The 25,809-nt window shown below is 38.1% G+C and overlaps 1 protein-coding gene across 7 annotated transcripts in view; it reads right to left on the bottom strand.

Annotated features, from left to right (window-relative positions):
- Nucleotides 1-25,809, bottom strand: part of CCDC88A (coiled-coil domain containing 88A) — a 121,158-nt gene that overhangs the window by 61,697 nt on the left and 33,652 nt on the right. For all 7 annotated transcript variants that reach the window (XM_084799757.1, XM_084799758.1, XM_084799756.1 and 4 more), the window contains exons 4-9: nt 17,180-17,249; nt 15,024-15,082; nt 10,884-10,967; nt 9,985-10,125; nt 3,589-3,761; nt 584-665 (exon numbers count right to left, since the gene is read on the bottom strand). In XM_084799757.1, coding sequence (XP_084655883.1) covers nt 584-665; nt 3,589-3,761; nt 9,985-10,125; nt 10,884-10,967; nt 15,024-15,082; nt 17,180-17,249 — 609 coding nt within the window. The remainder of the gene's footprint in view (nt 1-583; nt 666-3,588; nt 3,762-9,984; nt 10,126-10,883; nt 10,968-15,023; nt 15,083-17,179; nt 17,250-25,809) is intronic.

The raw sequence follows: 25,809 nt of genomic DNA, 5'->3' as shown, positions 1-25,809 counted from the left end.
GAACTCACAGCGATTCACCTGCTTCTGCCTTCCAAGTGCTGGGATTAAAGGTGTGCAAACACTGCCTGGCATGCTATGACATTTTAATACATATTTACCAGACCAGTCTCTCATTCTTATCCCTTTCTTCTCTATCACTCAAAAAAAGTATTCTTAATACCACTTCATTGAAGATGAAAAAAAAAATGACTAATACATAAAAACACTTTGGTACATACAACCCAATATTACCAGTATGGGAGAGCACAGACCCATAAACACATCAATGTATAGTATACAGAGGCGCTCAGGTAACTCAACAAAAGAGGACAAATGCATAAAAAAGACAGACTTGCAAACTGCCCTAGTTCAAAAAGACTACTTTGATTCTTGGAGAAATTTGAGTAGTGGGAACAAAGTCTAAAGACCTTGACTTCTACTTTGGCTCTGTATTTTGATAAAGGGACTAAAAAAGTCACCTGACTTCATACAAATATACAAGGCAACTGGGGCTTAAAGCGTTGCGGTCACAGTTATAAATTACGAGAAGAAAAATCAATTTCCAGCTACTTCATGCTCCACCATGAAAACTCCGGGCACAAACCTCTTGCTGCAGCCTCTTCAATTCCACTTCTATTTGCTCAAGTTCTTGTTTGCAGTCCAGTAACTGTTCAGTCTTTTCTTCCCTAAAAAAAATTATTAAAGAATAAACATACAACGGACAGACTCTGGGATCACAACATTAATACAAACAGGTGACCACCTCTGCTTGCAGAGGGCTGCAGACGGCTCTCAGCACTTAGAAGCACTCGCTAAACTTGCAGAGGACCAGGGCTCCGTACCCAGCACCAGCATGTCTTCTTCTAGCCTCTGCAGGCGCCAGGTGCACATTTAGCACACACATACACTTGTGGAGAAGCACTCATACACATAAAATAAAAGTAAATCTTTGCTGGACAAGATGGTGCCCCACCTTTAATCCCAGCAATAAGGAGGCAGAAGCCAGGGAATCTCTGAGTTCAAGGCCAGCTTGGTCTATGCAACAAGTTCCAGGGCAATACAGTAATATACTGTCACAAAAGAAAAGACCTAACTGAATGGAGTATTATCCATAACTATGACACAGTGAGGAAATAAAAGCAAGAAAAAGGTACTGTGAATATGTGACGAGAGCTAACAAAGTTCCACCACTGCTGTTAAAAGCCTAATGCAGTAACTAACGTCCTTACAGGTCATTATGTACTTTCTATCTCTTCATCTTTCCTACCTTAGCTTTCTTTGTCCTCAACCACTCTGCATAATAACAATTAAATGCCATCTCTCTTGCCCCTCAGTTTTCAATATAACGAATAATGTTTTATTTAGTAGAGTCACTATAAAAAGCCAGTATTATATGTCTGGACATATTTCTAAAAGGAAAATAAGAGTCTTTAAGGTTCTTGATACCCACTGTCCAACTGCCCTGCTATTTAAATTTATTTGTAAATTATTAGCTCCTATCTTTCCCCCATTTATTCATTTGTTCAAAGAGGGAGGCTGAGTGTCATGACATATGCATGGAGGTCAGAAGACCTCAGTGAGAAGGCCCTCTCCTCCCAGCAGGTGAGGACCAAGTCCAGTTGTCAGGCTTAACAGCAAGCACCATTGCTGGCCCTCTTATTTCTAATTTTCTATTAGTTTGTCTTTTTATAGATTAGAAGTTGCTGCTTTTGTCATTATTAAGACATCAGTTATATGCTACCACAGGGATTAACCTGGAGGACATCATGCTAAACAAGAAGGCCACACATTGTATGTTCAAGTTATATGAGTGTCCAAAAATAGGGAAACCAGTGGAAATATAAAAGATTACCCATTGCCATCTCAGGGCAAAGAGCGTGGGACAAAGACACTGTTGTTCAATTATTGTGGTGATTGCACAACTGAAAAACCCATTTAATTGTACACTTTAAAAGAATGAATTGTCACATACTGAATTACATCTTACAAAAGTATTTTCTTTTTTAACAAGATAATTAACAATTATATTTTTTAAAAACCCAAAACATGGAATCAATGGTGGTAGAAAGAACAGTTAGTTGAAGGAAGTCTTCAATAATGTTAATTATGGTATAAAAAGTTTAATTAATAAAGAAGTTAGTTACTCTATCTAATCAGAAATTATACTTTTACTCTATATATCAAAATCAATTCTACTATTTGGGTTCACCTATAAATAAGCATGTATCAGTTAATAGTCAATACAAAGGATATTCTAATTATTTATTTTATAATTTCCATTAGGGATAAAGCAATCAACTCCTTTTATTTTTAAACCAAGATTTTTGCAGCAAATCCACTACAGGAACTATTTATCCCCATTAAAACAAAAGAAACTCTTCCTACATGTCATCTTAAGAAATATCTGAAAGAGGAGGCTTTTAAAGCTATTATATGAGATTTGACAAAATGCTCGTTACTGAAAATATTGCGGCATGCATCTGGTATCTTCACTCACTTAAAAATACCTACTTATGTTTTCAAATCATTACACACGAAACCAATTTTTGTCAATCTTCTCAAGGTTGTTTGAATTTTTAATATATTCTGAGGCCAAGTAAATTCTATTTGAAAATTAAATTCTAATATAATGCAAAATGTTAAATGAATTCACAACCATCACTGCAATTCTAATTGCATACTTCATCTAAAGACTAGAGAAGATTGGGCTAAATTATATGGGAAGAACTCGAGGTCACTGTTTAGGCTATCCATTAGCTGCCAGTCAAACTAATAACAGCAATCTCTTCCCTCATTTTCCTGGTGCAGCTGTTTATAGAATGTCCTGGGCGTATTCACTTCAATAGACACATAATAATGCAGACATCCACAAGTGAAAGCTGCATTTTTTTTTGTTTTCAAAATTTCCTACAGACCAATGCTTTTTCTATCTTGCATATCCAATTCACTATTCTAAGTAACTTTAAATAATCAATAAACAAATGTAATTACTATACTGTGTATTTGAACTTAAAACCTACATTCTGAAGCTCAAATTCCAGGAAAACAAATTTTTAAAAGGAGAAAGCCCAAAATCAAAAATCCTTTGTTCTCCTTAAAGAACAAAATCCGAAATCTTCAGCAAAGGTTGGTCATGCTTTTCCTTGTAGTTCACTCAAGAGTGAATATGTAAAACTTATATTGGATTTTCTGTAATGAGCTTTTATCAATGCTAATAAATTCTGAATATTTTACTAAGCAGATGACTGCATTTCAACGACTTAATGTAGATTACATATAAAATAATTTTTGTAATATTACATACCAACTATTCAGTCTTTGAAAATAACATGGTCATTACTACTACTATTATTGAGTCAGGATTTCACGTAGCCTAGGATAGGCTCAGACTGACTTTGTATCTGAGGATGCCCATGGATTAGTGGGTTCTCCTGCGTACACGTCTTGAGTATTGGGATTATAGGCATTTTTTTCTCATTTTGATAAATACTAATAAAGAGTGTGACTTAGGTTAACAGCAGAGGACAATTGGTCTACAAAGTTAAACTTCCGCTATGGTCATCCTTGTTACCGCACCGTTTCAACGAATACTGACAATCAGAGACTCACAATTCCTGCCGAAGTCTTCGGATCTTGGCCTTAGCATCAGCCAGCTCCACGGAGAGATGCTGTCGACTTTCAGTTCGCTTCATGCCTGGAGAACCACAGGGTGACTGTGCAGATGAAGAGGCGTGGGGCAGAAAATGAAGACCATCTCGCTCTTCAGAGAGTTCTATGATCGTCTAAGGATCGAAGGTGTAAAATCAGGGTTACGGTCGACACATCAGTAACCTACACACAGCAATGCTAACTAAAATAAAACAACTCACTGACCAAAAGCATCTCAGCTTCGCCAGGTGTAGTGGTGCAGACCCTTAACCCCAGCACTTGGGAGGCAGAGACAGACACTGGGGAATCACTGTGAGTTCGAGACCAGCCTGGTCTACCTAGTGAGTTTCAGTCAGCGAGGGCTACATGGTGAGCCCCTATCTCCAAAATAAACAAAGAAACAGTAACAAAACCGTGATTTTAATTGGTCATATTAGCTGTCATTTTAACTTTTATTCAACAGTTCATGAATGAGTACTTAGTATAACACTGAAACATGTCAATGCTTTTTTTCTTTCCTAGATTTTTTTTAAATAAAAGAGATAACTTATGACAAAATAATTAGGTAATGACTGTTGGAATGGCATAAAAGACATGTTTCACAGGAAAGAAAATCACAGTGATTTGTCTTGCTAGCCAATTATGAAAGCTAGTAGCACAGGTGGTTATTTAATAAAAATTTAAACAGCTCAAAAGTCAGTTCATTAGTCACATGAGCTGTTTTAAGTACAAAGCAGGCATCTATCTGTTGGTGCGATACTGGGCAGTCTAGGAACATGATCTTGCCGCCACTGCAGAATTAGACAATATTGTTTTACAACTTTATAATCGAAGCAATCTGTAAGGCAAATAAGGCCTTTGAGGTTGTGGTAACCTCTTTTTTTCTGGAGGTCAGATGACTGAGGCACAAAGACTATGTGCTTACACAGCTAGCTAACAGTGATACTGGGACTCCGTGCTGCTGCTCATTTTGTGCCCTGTGTTCCGTGCTCTCTATTACTACAGCATTCCTCGCCTCATAGATTCCCCAAGTCCTTTCTCCAAAGACCCTCAGCGGGGCACAGACCTTCTGTTTTCCCGAATCTCTCCTTTATTGGATTAAGTATGCAACCAACATATATTTTATACAACCATGCTGCTCCATTCTCCTAATTTTTCTTTTCTTTACTGGTAAGTTATTTTATCCTAAACCATTGTTTGTTTGTTTTATTTTAAACTTTCTCAGGCAAATATACCTATCTTGCAAGGCAAATTTGACTTGTCAACCCAGAGAGACTGTGGCACTGTGAAATTGCCATCTTATTCCTCATCACTTGTTTTTAATTAATTTTTAAAGTATTTGTTCATTTTATTTTATATGCAGGTGTTTTTCCTGAATGTATGTGCATCATGCCTATGTCTAGGGGCCATGGCGCTGGATCCCCTGGAGCTGGGAGTTACGGATAAATGTGAACCACCATATGGGCTGAGAGTCAAACCTGGGTCTTCCACAGGAGCAACACATCCTCCTGAATGCTGCGCCATCTCTCTTTTTTTGTTTTGTTTTATCATGTGCCAGGATTCATCCTTGGGAAATTATTTCAGTATCTCTGTCTTCTGGTTGGCAACCACTTCTTAAACTCTTCAGAGCATACCGTCCAGCTTCCCATCTCTCTATGACTGGATGTCCACTATTTACTCAACAGATGTAAGGTTCTCTAGTAACGAACCCAAGGCCTGCCTGCTTTGCTGTCGCTGCTTCTATGTGACCATGTCTACCCTTGAATGAACCTTTTTATCCCTCAACTGCTCCTTTGGCCAATGTAAGAGATTATTTTTAAACTACTCTATAGAGTTCTTACTCAGCCTGGAAATGCAATTATCCTTCTTAAGTATCCTTTTTCACTTTTAATTTTAAACTATTATTTTTATTATCTCACAAGCTTATACTTTTTTCCTTAGTAATCTCCAACAAGATCTCATTCAGCACTATAATTTTCAATAAATGTCTATCTACTTTAGACATAAGAAACTGATGCTGATAGAAACTAATGCAAACCGAAGTTACACAACCAACGAAAGGTGCAATACAATTAAATTTCAAGTTGACATATGTATTTTAAATGTGCTTTCTGTGTAAATGCTAAAATAAATTTGCTTTTTATACCTTTTTACAAGATAAAATTCAAGTTTGACTACAGTCATATTTTTTTCTGGCTTTCTTCTTTGTTTGTGTTGAGGCAAGGTTTTATGTAGCCTAGGTTGTTTTAACACTTGGTATGTACTCAAGGATGGCTTTGAGCTCCTGGACCCCCTGCTTCTGCGGCCATAGTTCTGCGGTTACAGGTGTATACCATCGTGTCTAGCTTCTTGATTCCCACTCTAAAGTGATGGAACTTGAAGTAGAAACTAATTATTGCTTGGACTTAGATCTTACTGCCTGTTTTCAAGGAACCTCTCCATACTATGTAGAGATCCTTTTACTTAATTATATTTTGGGGCAAGCGGTCCCAGAAACACTTTGTAAATTATTTCTTTTCCTCTGTTTAAGCTTAAAACAGAAAACTGCTATTATTGCTTTTCAACAAATGACTCCTCCAACTAACCAGCTAGAGTTACTTGCTTCATTATTACACATTTTCCACTCAAATGATATTCCGCATTTCAGGATTTTCTATATCATTCTTGTACTTTCCTTCTTGCTCTTTAAAGATATGTGCAGTGCATTTTCTATGTAAAAAAGACACAAAATTCCTTCCTTCTTATTTTGAAGGCGACTGACTTTACATGTCCTTGACAAAAACATACCCGTCCTTTCACCCAGAAACACACCCCAGCTTCCCTGTCTGTTTGTACAATGCCTTTACTCTCCAAAATGGACGAATGCTCTAAGAGTAAGCAAAGGTTTCTACAGTCAACTTTTTGTTCATTTTCCTGTTGTCTTAACTACCCTTAATTTTGTTAACATTTCCTATTTTTAAGTACAGTACCTAGGAGAGGATATTTAACAAACACTTAATTCCTGCATAAACATGGTCATCCTTAGATACTAACTTTGAGATCAACCTTTAGTATGTGAGACTTTATAAAATAATTTTAAAGAACAAAACCACAAGGGTTGTTTGGGCACTGACTCCCTAACTGCCTGTCACTTCCCCGCTAACGTGGGATCAGATGGGCAGTAAAACCAAGAAATTTAGCAAATTCTTGTGCTTCAAGGCAATGGTTTTTCCACTTACATCAGCCACACATTCCATCTCATACTTCTGCACTACTGCCAAAGTAACAGGAGTGACTCGAAAAACACACAGGAACAAAATCACAGTAACGCTGATCGAAAAAGGAATTATATAATTTGCTTATTAAAAATCTTAAGTTCTTTTACTTCCTTTCTAATTCCTGTGTTACACACAAATACACACATACATACAAACACAAACAATAACAACAAAAGAAGGACATTAATAGATGCTATACCTGTCGGTTTCACATCTGCAAAGTTAACTGTGGATGGTATGGGAGGGGAATCCCCTGTGTTTGCATCACACAGACCTTTTCTTGTCACTGCTCCATAAGTAATATACAGGAAAACAACTATTTGTTTATTATTTATATACTACTCATTATTTTAGGTGATTTAACACACACAAGATATTTGTAGAATTATATGTAAACACTGTACTTTTTTTTTCTTTCTATTTTTTTTTTTTTCGGTTTTTCAAGACAGAGTTTCTCTGTGTAGCCTTGGCTGTCCTAGACTCACTTTGTAGACCAGGCTGGCCTCAACTCACAGGAGATCTGCCTGCCTCTGCCTCCTGAGTGCATGATGCCTGGTATACCTTTTTTTTGGTTGTTGTTAAAAGAGACTTTGAGAATTCATGGTTTTAGCTTTTTGTTTTTGTTTTTAAGCTCTTCTGAGACAGGCTTTCTCTGTGTATCCCTGGCTGTCCTATAACTTACTTTGTAGATTAGGTTGGCCTCAAACTAGGAGAACTGCCTTCCTGGGCCTCCTGAGGACTGGGATTGATTTTACTATCTTGGGAAGGTCCTAGAGTTCCAAAGTATATAAAGAACTAAAAAAAATTAAACACCGACAAAATAATCCAATTAAAAAATAGGATACAGAGCTAAACAGAGAACTCTCAACAGAGATGTTCAATGTCCTTAGTCATCAGGGAAATGCAAAGCAAAACAACTCAGCAGAATGGCTACAATAAAAAACTCAAGTGACAGCATATGCTGGTGAGGATGTGGAGAAAGGGGAACACTCCTCCATTGCTGGTGGGAGTGCAAACTTTGTTTTTTTTTTTCTCCTTTAATAATTTATTCTTGTTTCATCTCAATGGTTATCCCATCCCTTGTATCCTCCCATTCTTCCCTCCCTCCCATTTTCCCCTTATTCCCCTCCCCTATGACTGTTCCTGAGGGGGATTACCTCCCCCTGTATATGCTCATAGGGTATCAAGTCTCTTCTTGGTAACCTGCTGTCCTTCCTCTGAGTGCCACCAGGTCTCCCCCTCCAGGGGACATGGTCAAAGGTGAGGCACCAGAGTATGTGAGAAAGTAATATGGGAGTGTAAACTTGTACAACCACTTTGGAAATCAATCTGGAAGTTTCTCAGAAAATTGGTACTAGCTCTACCTCAAGATCCAGTTATCCCACTCCTGGGTATACACCCAAAAGATGCTCCACATACAACTAGGGCATTTGATAAACTATGTTCATAGCAGCTTTATTTGTAATAGCCAGAATCTGGAAACAACCTATATTTCCCTTAACAGAAGAATGGATAAAGAAACTGTGGTATAGCCAGGTGTGGTAGCGCATGCCTTTAATCCCAGCACTTGGGAGGCAGAGGCTGGTGGATCGCTGTGAGTTCGAGGCCAGCCTGGTCTACAAAGTGAGTCCAGGACAGCCACGGCTACACAGAGAGACCCTGTCTCGAAAAACCAAAAAACAAAACAAAACAAAAAAGAAACTGTGGTATATTTAGTTATACAATGGAATATTACTCCACAACCAAAAACAAGGAAATCATGAAATTTGCAGGCAAATGGATGGAACTAGAATAGATCATCCTGAGTGAGGTAACCCAGACTAAGAAAGACACACATGGTATGTACTCACTTATCAGTGGATTTAGCCATATAGTACAGGATAAACATACTACAATTCACAGGCCCAAAGAAGATAAATAACAAGGAGGATCCAAGGGAGGATGTTTAAACCTCACTCGGAAGGGGAAATAGAATAGACAGCAGGGGTTGAAAAAAGGGAACAGAGAGAGAAATGATGGTGGAGATTAGGGGCAGGAAGACAGAGAACCTGCAGAGAAGAGAAACTGTGGGCGGAGGCATCTCTGTGACAAGCTGGAGGCCGAGGACAGGGTAGGCTTCTAGGAGAATATGGGACTCTAGCTGGGACTCATAGTAGCAGGGGTCACTGAGACTGAAGAGGACACCCTCTAACTAGACAGGACTCCTAGTGGGAGGAGAACACCACAAAACTTTTGATCCAAAACTTAGCCTGCTTACAAGATGTGCTCTACCTTTATAGAGATTGAGGGACTGTCCAACCAATACCTGGCTCAATCTGAGACCCACCCCATGGGAGAGAGCCAACCACTGACACTATTAGTGATACTGTTATGCTTGCAGACAGGAGCCTAGCATAGCTGTCATCTGAGAGGTTACACCCAGTCCCAGATTGAAAAAGGCGCTGAGACTCATAGCCAAACACTGGCCGGATCATAGGGAGTCTTGTGGGAAAGTGGGGAGGTTGATAGAAGGGCCTGGAGGTGACAGGAGCTCCACAAGAAGACCAACAGAGGCAACTAATCCGGGCCCAGAGGGGCTTGCGGAGACTGAAGCACCATACATGAACTAGACCTAGATCCCCTACACAGATGTATGGATGGGCAGCTCAGGCTTCAATATGGTCTCCTAGTAAGGGGAGCAAGGGTTGTCTCTGACATGGCTCTGTTGCCTGCTTTTTGATCAAGTCCCCCTGGTGGGGTTGCCTTTCCAGGCCACAGAGGAAAAGGACATGTTCAGTCCTGACACGACCTGAAGAGCTGGGGTGAATGAGTATGACACTCCTTTTGTGAGGAATGGGGGGGGGGGGTAGGACCTGGAAGAGAGGAAAGAGGGGGCTATGAATGGGATGGAAAGAGAATAAACAAATTAATTAATAAAAGAAGAATAAAAAAGTCCTAGAATCAATATACCCCACATATACCAAAGGATGATTATAGTCTATTATTACCTAACCTTAAGGAAAAGGGTCTTAACTTTAGAAAATTACTTTAAAAGAAGAAAGAAAAAAGAAAAGAGCAAAGAAAACACACTTCCATAATAAAATGAAAGAAATTTACTAACCTCTGAATGTTCATCTCTCTCATCTATCAGTCTTCTTAGATGTGATACCATATTTTTTAAGAGTGGTTCTATATCTTCCTGAGACATATCTGTCACCTCCATCCATTGCAGATCAAACACATTTTCCTGATTATGAGTTACCTTTAGAGAGGCAAGAGAAATAAAGAATGGCTAATATTTAAATACTGACTTCATTTTAGTATAGAATTAGCTCAACCACAAAAGCTGAAAGGTTTGTTCTAATATGATCTTTTAAATCAATGTATTTGTGTAATTCAGATAACAGCTCATAAAAATGATCATTTAAGAAAAAGCACATAAAGACTAAACTTATTATCTTTACCCCATCATTCATTCTGTGCTACCTAATATAGGAATAAACTTCATTCCTCAACATTTCATGTCCTCATAGACAAAAGTAAGAGTAAATGTGTAGTAAGTACTGTGCCACACATAACTCACTTAGAAGATTATCTCTCTCTAAAGAGAAAAAGTAATATAAAAGGTTAACTTATATTTGATCTTTAATTGTTCTTGTTTATCCTGTAACTAAGTATTTGAGGAGATAATATTTAAAAACACACTGCAAGCTTCATAAAAAGTAAATCAACATATATACACATACATAGTGCTCGCTTTGGCAGCACATATACTAAAATTGGAACGATACAGGGAAGATTAGCATGGGCACTGTACAAGGATGACATACAAATTCGTGAAACATTCTATATTTTTTAGTCTCCATCATAGGGGAAGGGAGTAGGGGGAAAGTGGGAGGGAGGGAGGAATGGCAGGATACAAGGGATGGGATAACAATTGAGATGTAATATGAATAAATTAATAAAACATAAAATAAAATGAAATAAAAAGAATATATATACATATATATAGGTTGTTACCTCTTGAATATGTGCGGCAACTGCTGCTTTTGTATCAAAATCTAAACCTTGAATTTTTTCAATAAATTCTTCCTTTTTCTGACACTGAAATAAATGGGGGAGGGCAGAGAGAAGCATTCAGACCCAGTATTGTTCTTAAAATGCTATATATAAATTAAAACATATCAAGCTTTACATTTGAACAGCACAGTGAAGGTTTTATTCTACATTTAAACCACCTCTCAGATATATTTACCTAATAAAGATACAATGATTTTGAAACATTTAAGAGCCATGCACTGAAATCTACACTATTTCATGCGGGAAAGTTCTAAAGTGGGAACATATTACACAACACATCTGAGGTCAGGATATTATTATGCTAACTTTACAAACAGAGAAGTAAAGAATCAAGAACTTGTTTCAGAGAGAACAAGTTACTTGCCAAAAACCACAGTGAGTCAGTGGCAGAATTCGGAATACTGCCAAAATGCTCAGTCAGTCCCTGATTGTCACCAAACAACACTGCCTTTCTTCTTGGGGGAAAAACTTAGGCAATTTTTTACTCAAGCTTACAATTTATTCTCTCATATTCATCCTATCAATCTTAATAAAAGAAGCTAACTTTGATGCTCCAGTTTAACATTTGTAATGTACTACAATAAATATTTGGGTTGTTTCTACTGTAGCAAAGTAACCAGGGGCAAAATTTAATACTGAATATAAATATACATGCAACCACTTACTGTCAACTTTTTAAAAGTTTTACTTCAGCTAAAAACGTACAATATAAACCTAATCTTTTCCCAATAAGGATTAAATAACAACACACATCTTCATCTCTGCCTCTGTCTACATCTCTCATATAGCAAATCAACTGCTACTCCAACTGTATTCTTGTGGCTTACCAAATGAGAGGAGCATACCAAATAGACAGCGCTCCCTGTGCCAGGCTGAGATGCATCTCCCGGGCCAATTACAGAGCCGGAGAAGACAACACACCCTCAAGAAGAAAACTGGCTCTTTGATCATTAAGAAACTTACAAAGGCCTGATTCAAGTTAGTTAAGGTTCTAATGCTCTACTTGTGTCGTTATACGATCATCTGAACATACTCCATACTGTCACCCAGAGTTCTATATCCCAGTAAAAACTAAACTACTGAGATGACATAAAAATGTTTAAAAGTAAATTACCAGGAAAGCACAATTCCTAGTTATGAGTAGGAACTAAAGGCTTTGGAGGGAATGAAATAGAGATCAACAGGCTTAAAAACACGCATCTCTTTTGGACTAGGAAACACTAAGCAGGTCTTGTAAGAACTGTCAATTAACTTCCTAACTATACATTCACAGCATATGTGAACCAGCTTTTCACAAATAGCAATCCCAATTTCTTAATCTAACATTTCTGTAATTACTGACTTGTGAATAATTTTTTAGCTAATCAGAATACAAAATGACAATTATGAAATACAATAATTAATATTAATTTAGAGTACCCCAATTTAACTGTTTTATGGTTCTCTGCTACCATTTAAAAAAGAAACATACATCCCCTTTTATAAGCCTACAAATCACTGTTTCTTCACTAGCACTGTGTTGAGATAAACTACATTTATACATTATATAAACTACATTTATCAGTTACATCTGTTATATTCACCAACAAAGGAACAAAGGTATTTTTAAAAGCAAATGCAATATATATTTAATGTTTAATGGATTTAATGTTTCCAATTAAAGACCTGATAACCAGTTGGAATATCAGCACCAACAAACAACATTATTTACCTTAATATTTAATTGGTTGGTAAATAAACAATCATGTACAACATATTATAGAAATGTAATGACTTATTTATATATGAATAGTGCCCCCATAGTGGTGACTAAAAGGTAGAAAGGGTGTTAAGAAGAGAAAGACAGGGAGGCAGAGGCAGGCAGATAGATCTCTGTGAGTTCGAGGCCAGCCTGGTCTATAAAGTGAGTCCAGGATAGCCAAGGCTACACAGAGAAACCCTGTCTCAGAAAAAAAAAAAAGAGGTTGGGGTGAGTTGGAGTAGAAACAGATTAGAACAGGGGACTGCTAATTGACACACTGATAGATGGATAGGATAATAACTTCTAATGCCATATATTGTACAGTAGGGCCATGGTGGACAGTTAACTGAACATTAAAAAATAGCCAGTACAGAAGATTTTTGTAGGCCCTTAAAACAAATAATGTCTTGATGGTGTAGGTATACAAATAATTCTGATCTGATCATTATCTATGATACACACACACACACACACACACACACACACACACACACACACGCATATATATTCAACATTGATGTTGGCTACATCATGTTTAATTAGTATATGTAAACCAAACATATCTCCTAAGCAGTCATCTCAAAGCCAACAAATTCTAGAATATATGTAGATAAATGTGAAATATTACTAGTGAACTCATTTGTTTGTTTACAAAAATATCATTTCATAGGCTGGGGCCATAGCTCAGTTGGGAAAGTGCTTGCCTCGCATACATGAATACAAACTTACAATTCCAAGCACTGCATACATTGAGTGTGGTGGTGCATGGCTGTAATCCCAGCATGGAGAGGTGGAAGTACACTGATCAGAAATCCAAGAGCTACATAACAAGTTTGAGGCCAGTCTGGGGTACAGGGGACCTTGTCTCAGAGGAACAATAAATCAAACTCTAAAGCAAAACTCAGAATACTTGACTCTATGAAAGACCCAGGACAACTGTACATTGAAATAATTCATTCTTTAAAAAAGCAGTGGCCTTCAGAGACGGTGAGTGGATAAAGCGCTTGCCATGCAAGTGTGATACCCTGATACAGGAACCCTGGATGTGCTAGCATGCATCTGTAATCCCAGAGCTCTTATGAGATTGGTGGCCCAGAGGGGGAAACTCCCAGAAACTAAAAATACAAACTATTACATGGCATCTAGAGACATGTCTTAAGTAAGCTGTTCTCTGACTTCCACAAGTGTGTCATGGCATGTACACACACACACACACACACACACACACACACACACACACACACACACACGCACACACACACACACACTGTTGTTTTTTAGGTTAATTAAATGGAAAAATCTAGGTAAGTAGATATGGAAGTCAGGCCAGTATGCTTTAGCCTACAAGCAAACAGACCTAAATCTAAAGTGATTCTCAATTTGTTGTTGATACAGACTCCCACTGTAATTATCAAAGCAGCACCCTACACTCTCAAGTATCAACTTTGTAAAAATAACTTAGGTATCTACCCAAGCACCAACCTTATTTGGGAAAAAGATTGCAAGAAAACCTATATAAACTGTCACACCTGGCAAACTATGTATTCAGTAACTGTTGGCTATCATTAAGGAACAATAGGGCCAAGGCTGACTGTTAGGAAAGTGCCTGCTGTGTGTGCATAACATGGGTTCAGATCCCAGCACCCAGACAAGGAGCTGGGTGCATCTGTGTGGACCTGTAATTCCAATGCTGGGAGGCAGGGGGATCCCTGGGATCCGCTGGCGAGCAAGTATAGCTAAATCAGAGAGTCCCAGGTTCAGTGAGATACCCTAGGTCAAGAAATAAGTTGACTGAAAGGATACCCGATACTGACTTCTGGTCTTCCCATGCCTACATGTGCATACATAAACAGTCATGTACATACAAAAACATTTCCCACAAATTCCCCAAGATTTATTTATTTTTATGTGAAGGGAGTTTGCGTATAGTATGCCTGTGCATTATGGCTGTGCCTGGTGCCCACAAAGGTCAGAAGAGGACATTAGATTTCATGAGAATGGAATCTGTGGGTGCTGGGAATCAAACCTGGGTACTCTTGAAGAGTAAGCCAGTGCTCTTAACTATTGCTCCAGCCCCAAATCCTCTCTTAACTGCTACTCCCAATTATCTTTTCCTAAGTCATAAACTTGCATAAGCAAACTAGAAGAAACGTATGGAGATGCTTCTAAATTAGGGGGAAAACATGACATTAATACTACAACTAATTTCTTTAAATGAAATGTTCTTTGACATAATTTCTTTATAAGGTGATATACTTAAGAATATCAAGTCTTTCAGAAAACTAGAGCCTCAAGGACAGTTTGTAAGAATGAATATATGAAGAAATATTTTAACTTACCTGAACTGCACAACCAAGTAAGAGTAAAAGCAACTTTTTAACTTCTTCTGTGCCTTGCTCTGAAATAAAAACACTAGTAAGGACAGCATTTAGCTTTGTTTCAACTCCTTTACACACTGGACAATCAATCCTAGAGATGACTGATTGTAAAAAAATGAACTTTGTAAAGAACTAGTGGAATGTAAACAGGTGTCTTATGTGTGCACAAAGTGGTGAGAGCAGAAGACACGTCAAGAACATCCCTTTGAAGGGGCGACAGTGCAGACAAACAAGTCTTAAATTAAGCCAAGCACACTAACCCATCTGCTTTTTCCTACAGACTGCACTACATCAGCCTTGCTGACATAAGGGCACGCCAGAGTGGCTGCTAATGGGTCTGCTCTTCTTTATTATTTTCCTACTAGAACATAAACACTAGGGTTCATCTACCTATATAATTTAAACAGATTTCTCACTGCACAGGTCATAAGGATCAGAACCTTAAATGCTCATCACAGTAAGTCTAATAAAATAAGCTGGATGTGGTAGTTCATACCTGTAATCCCAACATTTAAGAAACTAAAGTAGAAGAACTACATGAGCTAGCCTGTACCATATAGTGAGTTCCAGGCCAGCCTGGGGCTACAGTGTGAGATCCTATTTTACAGTAATAAATTAAAAAAAAAAGAAAGTATATGTAAAAAACTGGATAAAAGTTATCAGTCCAAAACAGAACTGCAGACACCCCTTGTCAACAGTGTTCAGTTAAGATTGTCTTAAAATATTCGGCTGAACATAGCACAAACATGTAACATTCAGAGAGATTTTCGCTATCAGGTTAACATACTTGTAATGAAATTTAGCTCTTCATAGTCAATATTTCCTCTTACTTTTAAATTAACATTTTTTCCAGCTGTACTAAGCCATTTTAGTAATCATTATACAAGCACACACACTCTTCTGCCTTAACTTTGGCAGCAAGTTGCTCTCCTTCCCCTCAAATCCCATCACCCTAGATGTGTCTTACATTTCTGTGGCCCCCAACCCCAACCCTGAGTAGGTAACAGCTCTGTATTGTTACATGCGCTAGCATTTTGTATATATCTTTGTCATATGAATTATATTATCTCACAGGAATCTTTGGAACTTTCACCAAACCACAAGGTCCCCTAGCACAAAAGCCATGTCTACCCTATGACTTGGTATTTACTTACTAAATGCATATGGAATCAGAAATAATCCCATTTTACATGCTAATCTTATATAACCCAATACCCTGAAACATCTCTAAAGATCATCTAAATAAGTGAATTTCTAATTGAGTTCACTACTAATGTATTTCATTGGTAGATTCCTCTGTAAAAGCAGCTGCCTACATACTGCCTTTTACTTGGGTTTTATTTTTGTTTCAACTGGGCTAGGGTTCAGGTTAGAGAAGATATATTCAATCTGAGTATCATGTAGTCCTCTGCTGGGATGTTTTATAGTTGCTAGTTACTCAGTTTCAAAAAGCAAATTCTAGGATGCATGAGTACAGCTCATGTTTGGTGTATGTGAGGCTCTAGGATCAAGTCCCAGAAACAGGAAAATATAAGTAACATTCTAGTAAAGGAGTAAGACTTTTTTGAGTATAATAATTTAAATAATCTAAGAAACTGTCTCTCATCTTCCACTAAGAAATAGTTTACTATAAATTAAAATGTTCATCAGTAAAACTTCAACTTAACGGGTGGAGTACAGTTCAATGATACAGGAGCTTGGCAAGTAATTGAGCCCAAAACTCAATCCATATGATTACACAAATGAACTAGTAAACAAACAAACAAAACAACAAGAAAAAAAATCCAGAGCTCCAAAATTTTGGCAGCAGTAAACAGGTATATAAATATAGAAATTAACTGTCTCAACATCAGTCCTTTTCTAACACCATTGCTTAGAATGAGATAATAAAAATCATAACCTCCCCAAAAGCACCAGCTTGATGTATCAGATTTAGTGTTGAGTGTGTATATCTCACTAACAGCTTCTTTTCTTACAGAAACAGCATCTTCAACTTTTCAATTGAGGTTGAAGAAAAGCCACTGAGGATGGAGATAAATGGTCATATCCTTGGTAAACATTATTAATGTTAAACAAACATAGGCATTATTAGCACATCATACAGACTTAAGACTTACCAGAAAAGGGATTTTTGCCAATGATCAAGACATTTGGCAATGACATCATAATCAACTGCTGCAAAGTCTCCTGTAAAAAGATATTCAGTAGTCAGTAACCACATTACTAGTGCTGACCATGGAACCACTCACCAAGTTATAATTTAGGCTTTGTACACTCCTCTATGGGTATGCTATATTAAAAATAAATATATAGAGGATCTATTATGTCTCAAGTCTTTTGCACCTTTAATGAATTAAATAAATAACTAAGTTATGACAGACTTAAAGGATCTGCTACCCTTGAATCTGTAAAGCTGAGACAAGAGTTTTCTTTTGTTTTTATGTTTTTTTTTTTTTTTAAGAAGTTTTGAGGCCAGCCTGGGTTAAATATTGAGTCTAGGATAGCCTTACCTGTGGAGTGAAACCCTATCTCAAAATATGGTAATAAGTACACAATTTAAAAGATAAAACCTTTTGATTTATTTTTACTTTTAGATTTTTCTTACATTGAATCCAAATGAAGACTAATATTAAGATTATGGGGAAATTTTTTTATCTTAAAGACATTATAAATAAAACTTACAAACTTGCTTTTGAGTAATGTGCGTCAACACTGATGAATCAGAAACACTATCCTACTGACCTGCACGGAACGTTCTCTAGCCGTCAGCTGCAATGGCACTCTCTTTTCAGGTCTCTTCCCATCATGAGAACACACACTTATCACCAGACTCATCCGTGACTCCATTAAACAAACACTGGCCTTTACACCATAAGTCCACTTATAATTCAAAATTATATAATTGATAGATTTAATATCATGTAACATCTATTTAACATGGAATGTGAGTGCTACAGTGGAATCTGAATTCTTAGGCTTTTTGTAAAACCTTTTGTTGGGGTTTTATACAAAAGTATAAAATGATTAAATTGTATTAGACTGTTTCTTGAGTTTAATATGATAATTTAGTTATTACATTATTTTAAAGTGTTAATTTTAAGTTAACTCTGACAATAACAACATAAAGTAGTAAGGCAGTTAAAAAAATTACACTAATCTCAACAAAACAAACAAACAAACAAACAAACAAACAAAACCCCACAAAAATTACACTAAATTTTTAGAAAGAAAATGACCTCAATTTCTACTTGGTTACTCTAAGGCTACCATAGGTATCTTAGACCTAATGTAGCCTTACAAGTTGTATTTTAAAACATACACAATATAAGCTGGGGTGGTGGCACAAGCCTGCTACTCTAAAGCTTGAGGTCAGAGGACTGCTGGAAGTGCAAGACCAACCTGGCCTACACAGGAGAGTTCAAGCTGGCCATGCTGATGTTTACCTCGACCCAGCGCTCAGCAGAGGCAGGCAGAGCTGAGCTCAAGGCTGGTCTACATACATAGTAAGCTGCACACGCGCATGTGTGTGTGTGTGTCTTTGTGCACGCATGCACACGCACGTAAGAGAGAGGTAAAAAGCTTAATTTTCACTGCCACAATTAAAACGTTATTGTGTTAGAAATTCACCCATCTCTAAACATAGTCATGATTAAGATATTAAAGAAATGGGAATAAGAATATAGAAATGAACACAAAAGAAACATGACTTTACTAAGAGGATTATAAAAACAGGACAGGACATACACAAACTAGTTAAGGTAGCTTCCATTGATGCATGTAATAAAACACACCTATAAAATTCATGAAAAAGTAAAAACATTAATATTCTTAAAAGAGAATTTTTTAGAAATTTCTAAAATTCTAAAATAAAATTCTAAATTGGAACATTTGTCCAACAAACACTGAATGCTCATTATTTGTCACATATTATTTGAAGAAATATAGAGCAGCTAACAATACTTGCTCTAAAGGAACTTTCATTTTAGTAAGAGTAAACAGTAACTACGTGTTCAAGTGCTTCAGGTCATGAGCACCACAGATAAAATACAGCAGGAGAGGCTGGAGAGATGGTGCAAAGGCTGAGAGCGTATGCTGTTCACTCAGGACCAGAGTTTGGATCCCAGCACCCACATCCGGTGCCTCACAACTACCTCTGACTCTGGCTCCAAGGCTCATCTTATTCTGGCCACACAGACATCTGCACAAATGTGGCACATATAAATACATAAATAAAAATTTAAACATAAAACAAACAAAAATAAATCAGGTATGAAGAGTATTAGTAAATGTGAGAATGTTGAAATTTTGTAAAGACATGTAAGTAGTCAGAAAATTTGGGCATTTCCAAGGATATTAAAAAAAACAGTTTCACTAGGAAAAAAATTCAGTTCTGGCATAAAGACAGTCCAAAAGAGTAAGAGAACTATAAGAATTGAAAAAGAACTAGAAAGCATTATAGGTAATAAAAATATTGCTTGTGTATTGAAGGATATTGAAAGTAGCTTCCTCCCTCATAACTTAGTTGGCATTATATCATGAAATGATGTCAGTTGTAGTATTTAATCTGAGCATTTTACTTTAAGTTATACACAAACATGCACCTACTAAACTTCATGTGCCTAATAGATGGTGAGAAAGACATCTTAACTGTGCTCCAGGTACAAATTTTACCTGTGAAGCTCCAGAGCTGGAGGGTGAGGTAGCAGGCCAGCACTGACCCACACACCCATCACTCCACTTTCAAGTCCTCAAAGCCCTTCAGAAGTGACCTAGTAAGGAAATGCTATTTGGGGAAAGCAGAAACCTTAACTGAGGAAATGCCTCTATCAGACTGACCTAATAAAAAGGAAATCAAGAAAGAAGGAAATGAAAATGAAACACAACATGCCCAGCCCACGGGATGCAATGTAAGCTCCCCTAAGACGACGCGGTTAACTCTCACAGAGGGCCTGAGTTTGGTTCCCATCACTCAAAGCTGCAGAAGATCTGATGCCTATAGACCAGTCTGTGGATTGTTTTTTTAATGATTGATGTGAGAAGACACAGCCCAAACAGCCTTGGGTTGAAGAAAAGAACAAGTCAGTGAGCACAATTCCTCCATGGGCTTTACTTGAGTTCCTGCCCCGAGTTCCCTCAATGATGGCTGTCCTGGACTCACTTTGTAGACCAGGATAGCCCAGAACTCACAGAGATCCACTGGCCTCTGCCTCCCGAGTGCTGGGATTAAAGGCGTGCACCACCACTGCCCGGCTTCCATGATGGACTCTTTTTCTAGAAGCATAAGCCAAAATAAAGTCCTTCCTTAACTTGTCTTGGTCATGATATTTTATCACAGCAACTGCCCTAGTTAGGGTTACTATCAATATGCTGCAACACTATGACCAAAGCAAGTTGGGGAGGAGAGGGTTTATTCGGCTTACACTTCCACCTCAAAGTCCATCACTGGAGAATGTCAGGACAGGAACTCCAACAGGGCAAGAACCTGGAGGCAGGAGCTGATGCAGAGGCCATGGAGGAGTGCTGCTGACTGGCTTGCTCCCCATGGCTTCCTCTGCCTGCTTTCTTCTAGAACCCAGGTCCACCAGTCTAATAGGGGGGCCCCACCCACAATGGACTAATTAAGAAAACTCCGATAGCAGTGGTTCTCAACCTTCCAAATACAGCTCTTCATATTGTGGTGACCCCTCAAGCACAGAATTACTTTTGTTGCTACTTTATAACTGTAATTTTGCTACTGTTATGAATGGTAATGTAAATATTTGATATGCATGATATCTGATAATGTGAGCCCCACAAGGGGTCATGACCCACAGGTTGAGAGCCAGTGTCTTACAGCCTTGCCTACAGCCCTATCTGATGGAGTCAATTTCTCAACTAAGGTTCTTTCTCTCAGATAACTATAGCTTCTGTGTCAAGTTGACATAAAAGTAGCCAGCACTGCTCAGAAAAGTAAGTGATATACCACCTTACTCCAGTCAGAATGGCCGCCATCAGAAAACTGGACAACAACAAGTGCTGGAGAGGATGTGAGAGAAGGAAATCCTTAGTTTATAGGGATGGTGCAGGGATTAGAGGATACTAAGAAAACTAAAAACAGAACTACCACATGATTCAGCTACGGGACACGGGGGCATATACCCAGAGGACTTTATATTCTAACATATGTACTTGCACACCCATATTTATTGCTAAACTAGTCACAACAGCCAAAAAAAAGAAAAGAAGGGAAAAAAAATCTGCTAGATATCTGTCATAATGGAATTTCATTCACTCTAAAGGAAAAAAAAAATGAAATTAAGAAACTTGGAGAAGTGAGTGAAACAGGAAAAGATTATATTAAAGTTATAATCTAAGCTACATGTCTTCTCTCTTGTGTGGATCCCAGCTTCTAATTATTAAATGTGTATTTATGTGGGAATAAGTGCCGCTCTGAATGTGGGAAGCTGGTAAGGAGAACACATGTGATATAAAAGTGGAAGGGGTAAACCTGGGTGGGAAATGTTTAAGCAAGGATAAAGGCATGTAGATAGAGAAGACTATGAAAAATTAAAAATCAAAACTATGAAAAAGCAGGAAGAAAACTACTATTTAATAAACAAATTTTAAAAATAAAATTTCAAAAAAGGGCTCAAGTAAGTAAATTAAGAGATGAAAAAAGAGATATTACAAGAGAGACAAATAAAATATGGAATATAAGAAAAGACTTTAAAATTTATATTCCAACAAGTTGTGAAACCTATTAAAAATGGATGCATTTCTTGGCACTGATGACCTACTGAAATTGAACCAAGAGATATAAACAACATAACAGACCTACACTCAGAATTGATACTGAAAGTAGTAAGGAGATTCTCTTTTTGTTTTTGTTTTGTTTTGTTTGTTTGGCTTTGTTTTAAGCCTAGGACTGTACATACTCACTGGTGAAGGTTACTAGACCTTTAAAGAACAAAGTATTTCACAAAATAGAAAAGAAAGGGATACTGCCATTAGAACAGCAGTAAAGACCCATTAAGAAAAAGCTGCTTTAATTTAGAAAGTACAATGTCTGGTCTATGTGGTGAATCCTAGAGAAGCAAGTTCACCTTACGCCATGCTGAAGAGCTAGGCAGAAAATCAACCCTCTACTGAGGTACTATACATGACCTTCCCAGAAGTCCTACCCCGAAGGGCAGTGTTTTATAGAGCACAACCAAATGGCTGGGACCTATTTTTCTTAATTACTCAGAAAAGTATAATATTTGCTTTTCATCTCCCTCTGTTCTAAGCATGTTTTTTTCTAGAGCACCCACATGCATATTTCCCACTGTGTGGCTGAACCCTAAGTCTGTTCTTTTTCTCCTCTGGTATCTTCCTCTGGGTAGCAGCTGAGCTCTGCAGTTTGCCTGCCCTGGAGTTTCTTTCCTTCTTTCTTTTTTAAGGTTTTTTGAGACAGGGTTTCTATGTGTAGCCCTGGCTGTCCTGAACCCTCTTTGTAGACCAGGCTGGCCTTGAACCCACAGAGATCCAGCTGCCTCTGCCTCCAGAGTGCTGGGATTAAAGGCGTGCACCACTATGCCTGGCTCAAGTATATTTCTTTTAAACTCTCAATTTTACTGGAGTTTCCATTTGACTCCATTCTTTTTGTTTGTTTGTTTGTTTGTTTGTTTTTTTGAGACAGGGTTTCTCTGGGTAGCCCTGGCTGTCCTGGACTCTATTTGTAGTCCAGGTTGGCCTCGAACTCAGAGATCACCTGCCTCTGCCTCCTGAGTGCTGGGATTACAGGCTTTGATTCCATTCTTAAGATACTTTATTAATGAAAATAAGAAACTCAAGAGGTTGTAAGACTTGATTTCCCTGGTATCATCTGTTCAACATGAAGGTACACCACAAAATAATGTTTAACATTTCCAGACTTATTCTTAGAAAGCAGTGTTATCTCAAAACCCAAACCAGATATGAACACAAGGAAAAGAGAAAACAATAGAAATTTCTAGCTAAGATGACAGAGTTTGGGCCAGGTGGTGGTGGTGCACAACTTTAATCGCAGCACTTGGGAGGCAGAGGCAGGCGGATCTCTGTGTTTGAGGCCTGCCTGGTCTACACAGCGAGTCCAGGACAGCTAAGGATACTCAAGAGAGAAAAAAAAGTTGGCAGAAGATTCCATAAACGAACAAACATCAGGGTAACAGAAAGACACTTTGTCCCAAAGAAAGAAACAAACAGCAATAAAAGTAATGGATTAAGAAAGGAAGGTGGGGGACAGCTAAAAAGCACACAGAAACAGAAAGGTTATGGATTTTTTAAAAATGCAGGACTGCTGCCTCTCTACCAAGGAGGAAAAAGCCAAATGGTATGCCAGAGCACAGGCAGTCATAGGTCAGTGCTCAGAAGCCTTAAATCTAACAGGAAGGAATTGGCGTGACAGTAATTCTACCTGCATGGTGGCCCAGCACAGGAGGAAATATCAGCTTGTCCCTCCCTATTGTTAGCCAGGGCCATGCTATTTTGTATACTCCTCAATTCTGGTTGAATTGTGACAATTCCAGTAACTCCAGTAATGGTTTCTAGAAGCAAATTAACTTATTTCTCTAGTCTTTACTGTCTTGCCCTGTGGCCAGCCAGAGAGGATGTTTATCCATCACTTAACCTTCTTTAGCTGACGACTTATTGGTTACTACTCACCATGTCCCATCATGGGCTAAAAAGGGAAACTTTCAACCCCCTTCTCTGCCTTGCTCCACAATCTACTTTTCTGGCCAAAAAACTATCCAACCCTTCTTGTTGACTTTTCTCCTATATCTCTCAGTGCTATAACCAGGCACTATTATTTGAAAGGCCTATTATTTGAGACTGCTACTCCAAGGCCCTCAAAACAGAGAACCATCACGACTATGCGAGCCTGAGGACCCTCCCACAGTGTCTGGGTGGAGTGGTCATAAGAGGCATAGATATAAAGGGACAGTTGGACTTGGTGAGAACTGTTACCAGTGGTGCACTTAGGCTATGAAAAACAGAAGCTTTGGTGGCTTTGCACCCTGTATTAAGCACCAAGTCCCATGATTTAGTCTCTAAGAAGACTAATCCCTGCAAGTCTATGGCCACTAGAGTGCTTGCCTCCACGGCCACACATGGGTCTAGATCTAGCCCATTACTTTATTTGTATTTACTTTTGCTTTCTTACAGCATTTTATTACCTCTCCTGGTTTATGTGGGACTACAGCATCTCACCCAGCATCTGTGTATACTAGGCAAACATTCTAACAACCAAACTACATCCTCATCCTCTTAAAATTTTAAGTATTCATCTTTTATTTATGTACATGTATCTGCTTACATGAGTTATGTGTAGCACATGTATGCTGAAGGCCATGGGAGCCAGGAGAAGATCTTAAATTCCCAAAATAACAGACAGTTAGTTGTATACTGCTGACATGTAGGTGTGAGCACTATAACTCAGATCCTCTGCAAAGGCAGTAAGCCCTCTTAACTGCTAAGGCAGCTCTCCAGGCGCCCACTGCTCAGTTTCCACAGCCTCTTCCTTCTCTCATGCCTCATGCTCCCTTGGCTGTGAAGGCACTGCCACATAGAGCACTAGGGACTCTCAGTTCCAGCTCTCTAGTGACATCTTAGTAAAACAAAAGGACACTTCCAGCTTTGACAAAGCAAGTCCTGGGTGCAAAAATGGAGGAAGGCATTCTCTGGAGCAAGAAAAAAATCTGGAAGGCTATAGCTCACAGAACTCGGTGCAGAAAAACTTGTAAATGCAGCAAGAAACAACAGGTGCACTCTAGCCTGAAGTGCAGGGACGACAAGCATACCAACTGCGTGCGTGCAGCCCACCACACACACCTAGCAGATTCCACTAAGGGCTCAGAATAAAGCTGCCTCGATTCTTTGCCATTTCTTTAAAAGTAGTTTTGCTATCTTTTTTAAACAAGTGTCTAGTATTCTTAGAATTGTTTTTTACTTCTTATATTATTTTAAAACATTTATGGTTTTATTTTAATCATAGTCTTAGCATTACTTAATTTTGTTTTCTGTTACAAGACTTCTTTTTATCTCTTGCTCTTAAAAATTGCTTTTCTTTCTTTACCTCTATCTTACTTTCCCTTAAGTTATCCTTTTCCTGACAACATCCATTAGTTTACACATTTACTATTACTTTTACCCTAGTTTTAAATTTTATAATTAGTATGAATCTTCCCATTTCCTTACCTACAGTTATTAGCAGCATATCACTTATTGTTAATTTTTACTCTTGTGCATATGCTTTGTCTCACTGTGTTAGCTATGGCAGTTCATTTTCTCCTCTCTGAGAGGTGAGGAGCACTGAGCACTAGACAAGGTTTCTACCTAAGAATAAGAAGGGTCCCAAATAGGTACTAACCCCAACAAATGGAAGCAAAATATGAAAAAGTCAACAAGACCCCTCCTGTAAAAGCTCACACTCAGGGCACAGGCATAGTAACCTGTGTCTTTAATCCCAAAACTCCAAAGAAAAGGCAGAAGAATCTCTAGGAGTTCTAGGCCAGCCTGATCTATATAGTAAGCCTCACACCAATCGACATAATGAGATCTTGTCTAAAAATTTTATTAAAGTTTAAAAAGAAGAAAGTTCACAATCAATTCATTGAATGAACTAACAGATATAGAAATGACTGAAATATAAAACAATAGAACAGTCTGGTTTAAAAACAATCAATAACCTGGAAGAGAGTTCAAACAGACAGATGAGTAAAGTAAGGAAGTAAATTCAGGACCTAGACAG

Source organism: Acomys minous (assembly GCF_964271855.1).
Source record: "Acomys minous genome assembly, chromosome: 10".
Lineage (NCBI taxonomy): Eukaryota > Metazoa > Chordata > Mammalia > Rodentia > Muridae > Acomys > Acomys minous.
The sequence above is the reverse complement of the archived record's forward strand: the minus strand, read 5'-3'. Positions and strand labels throughout refer to the sequence as shown.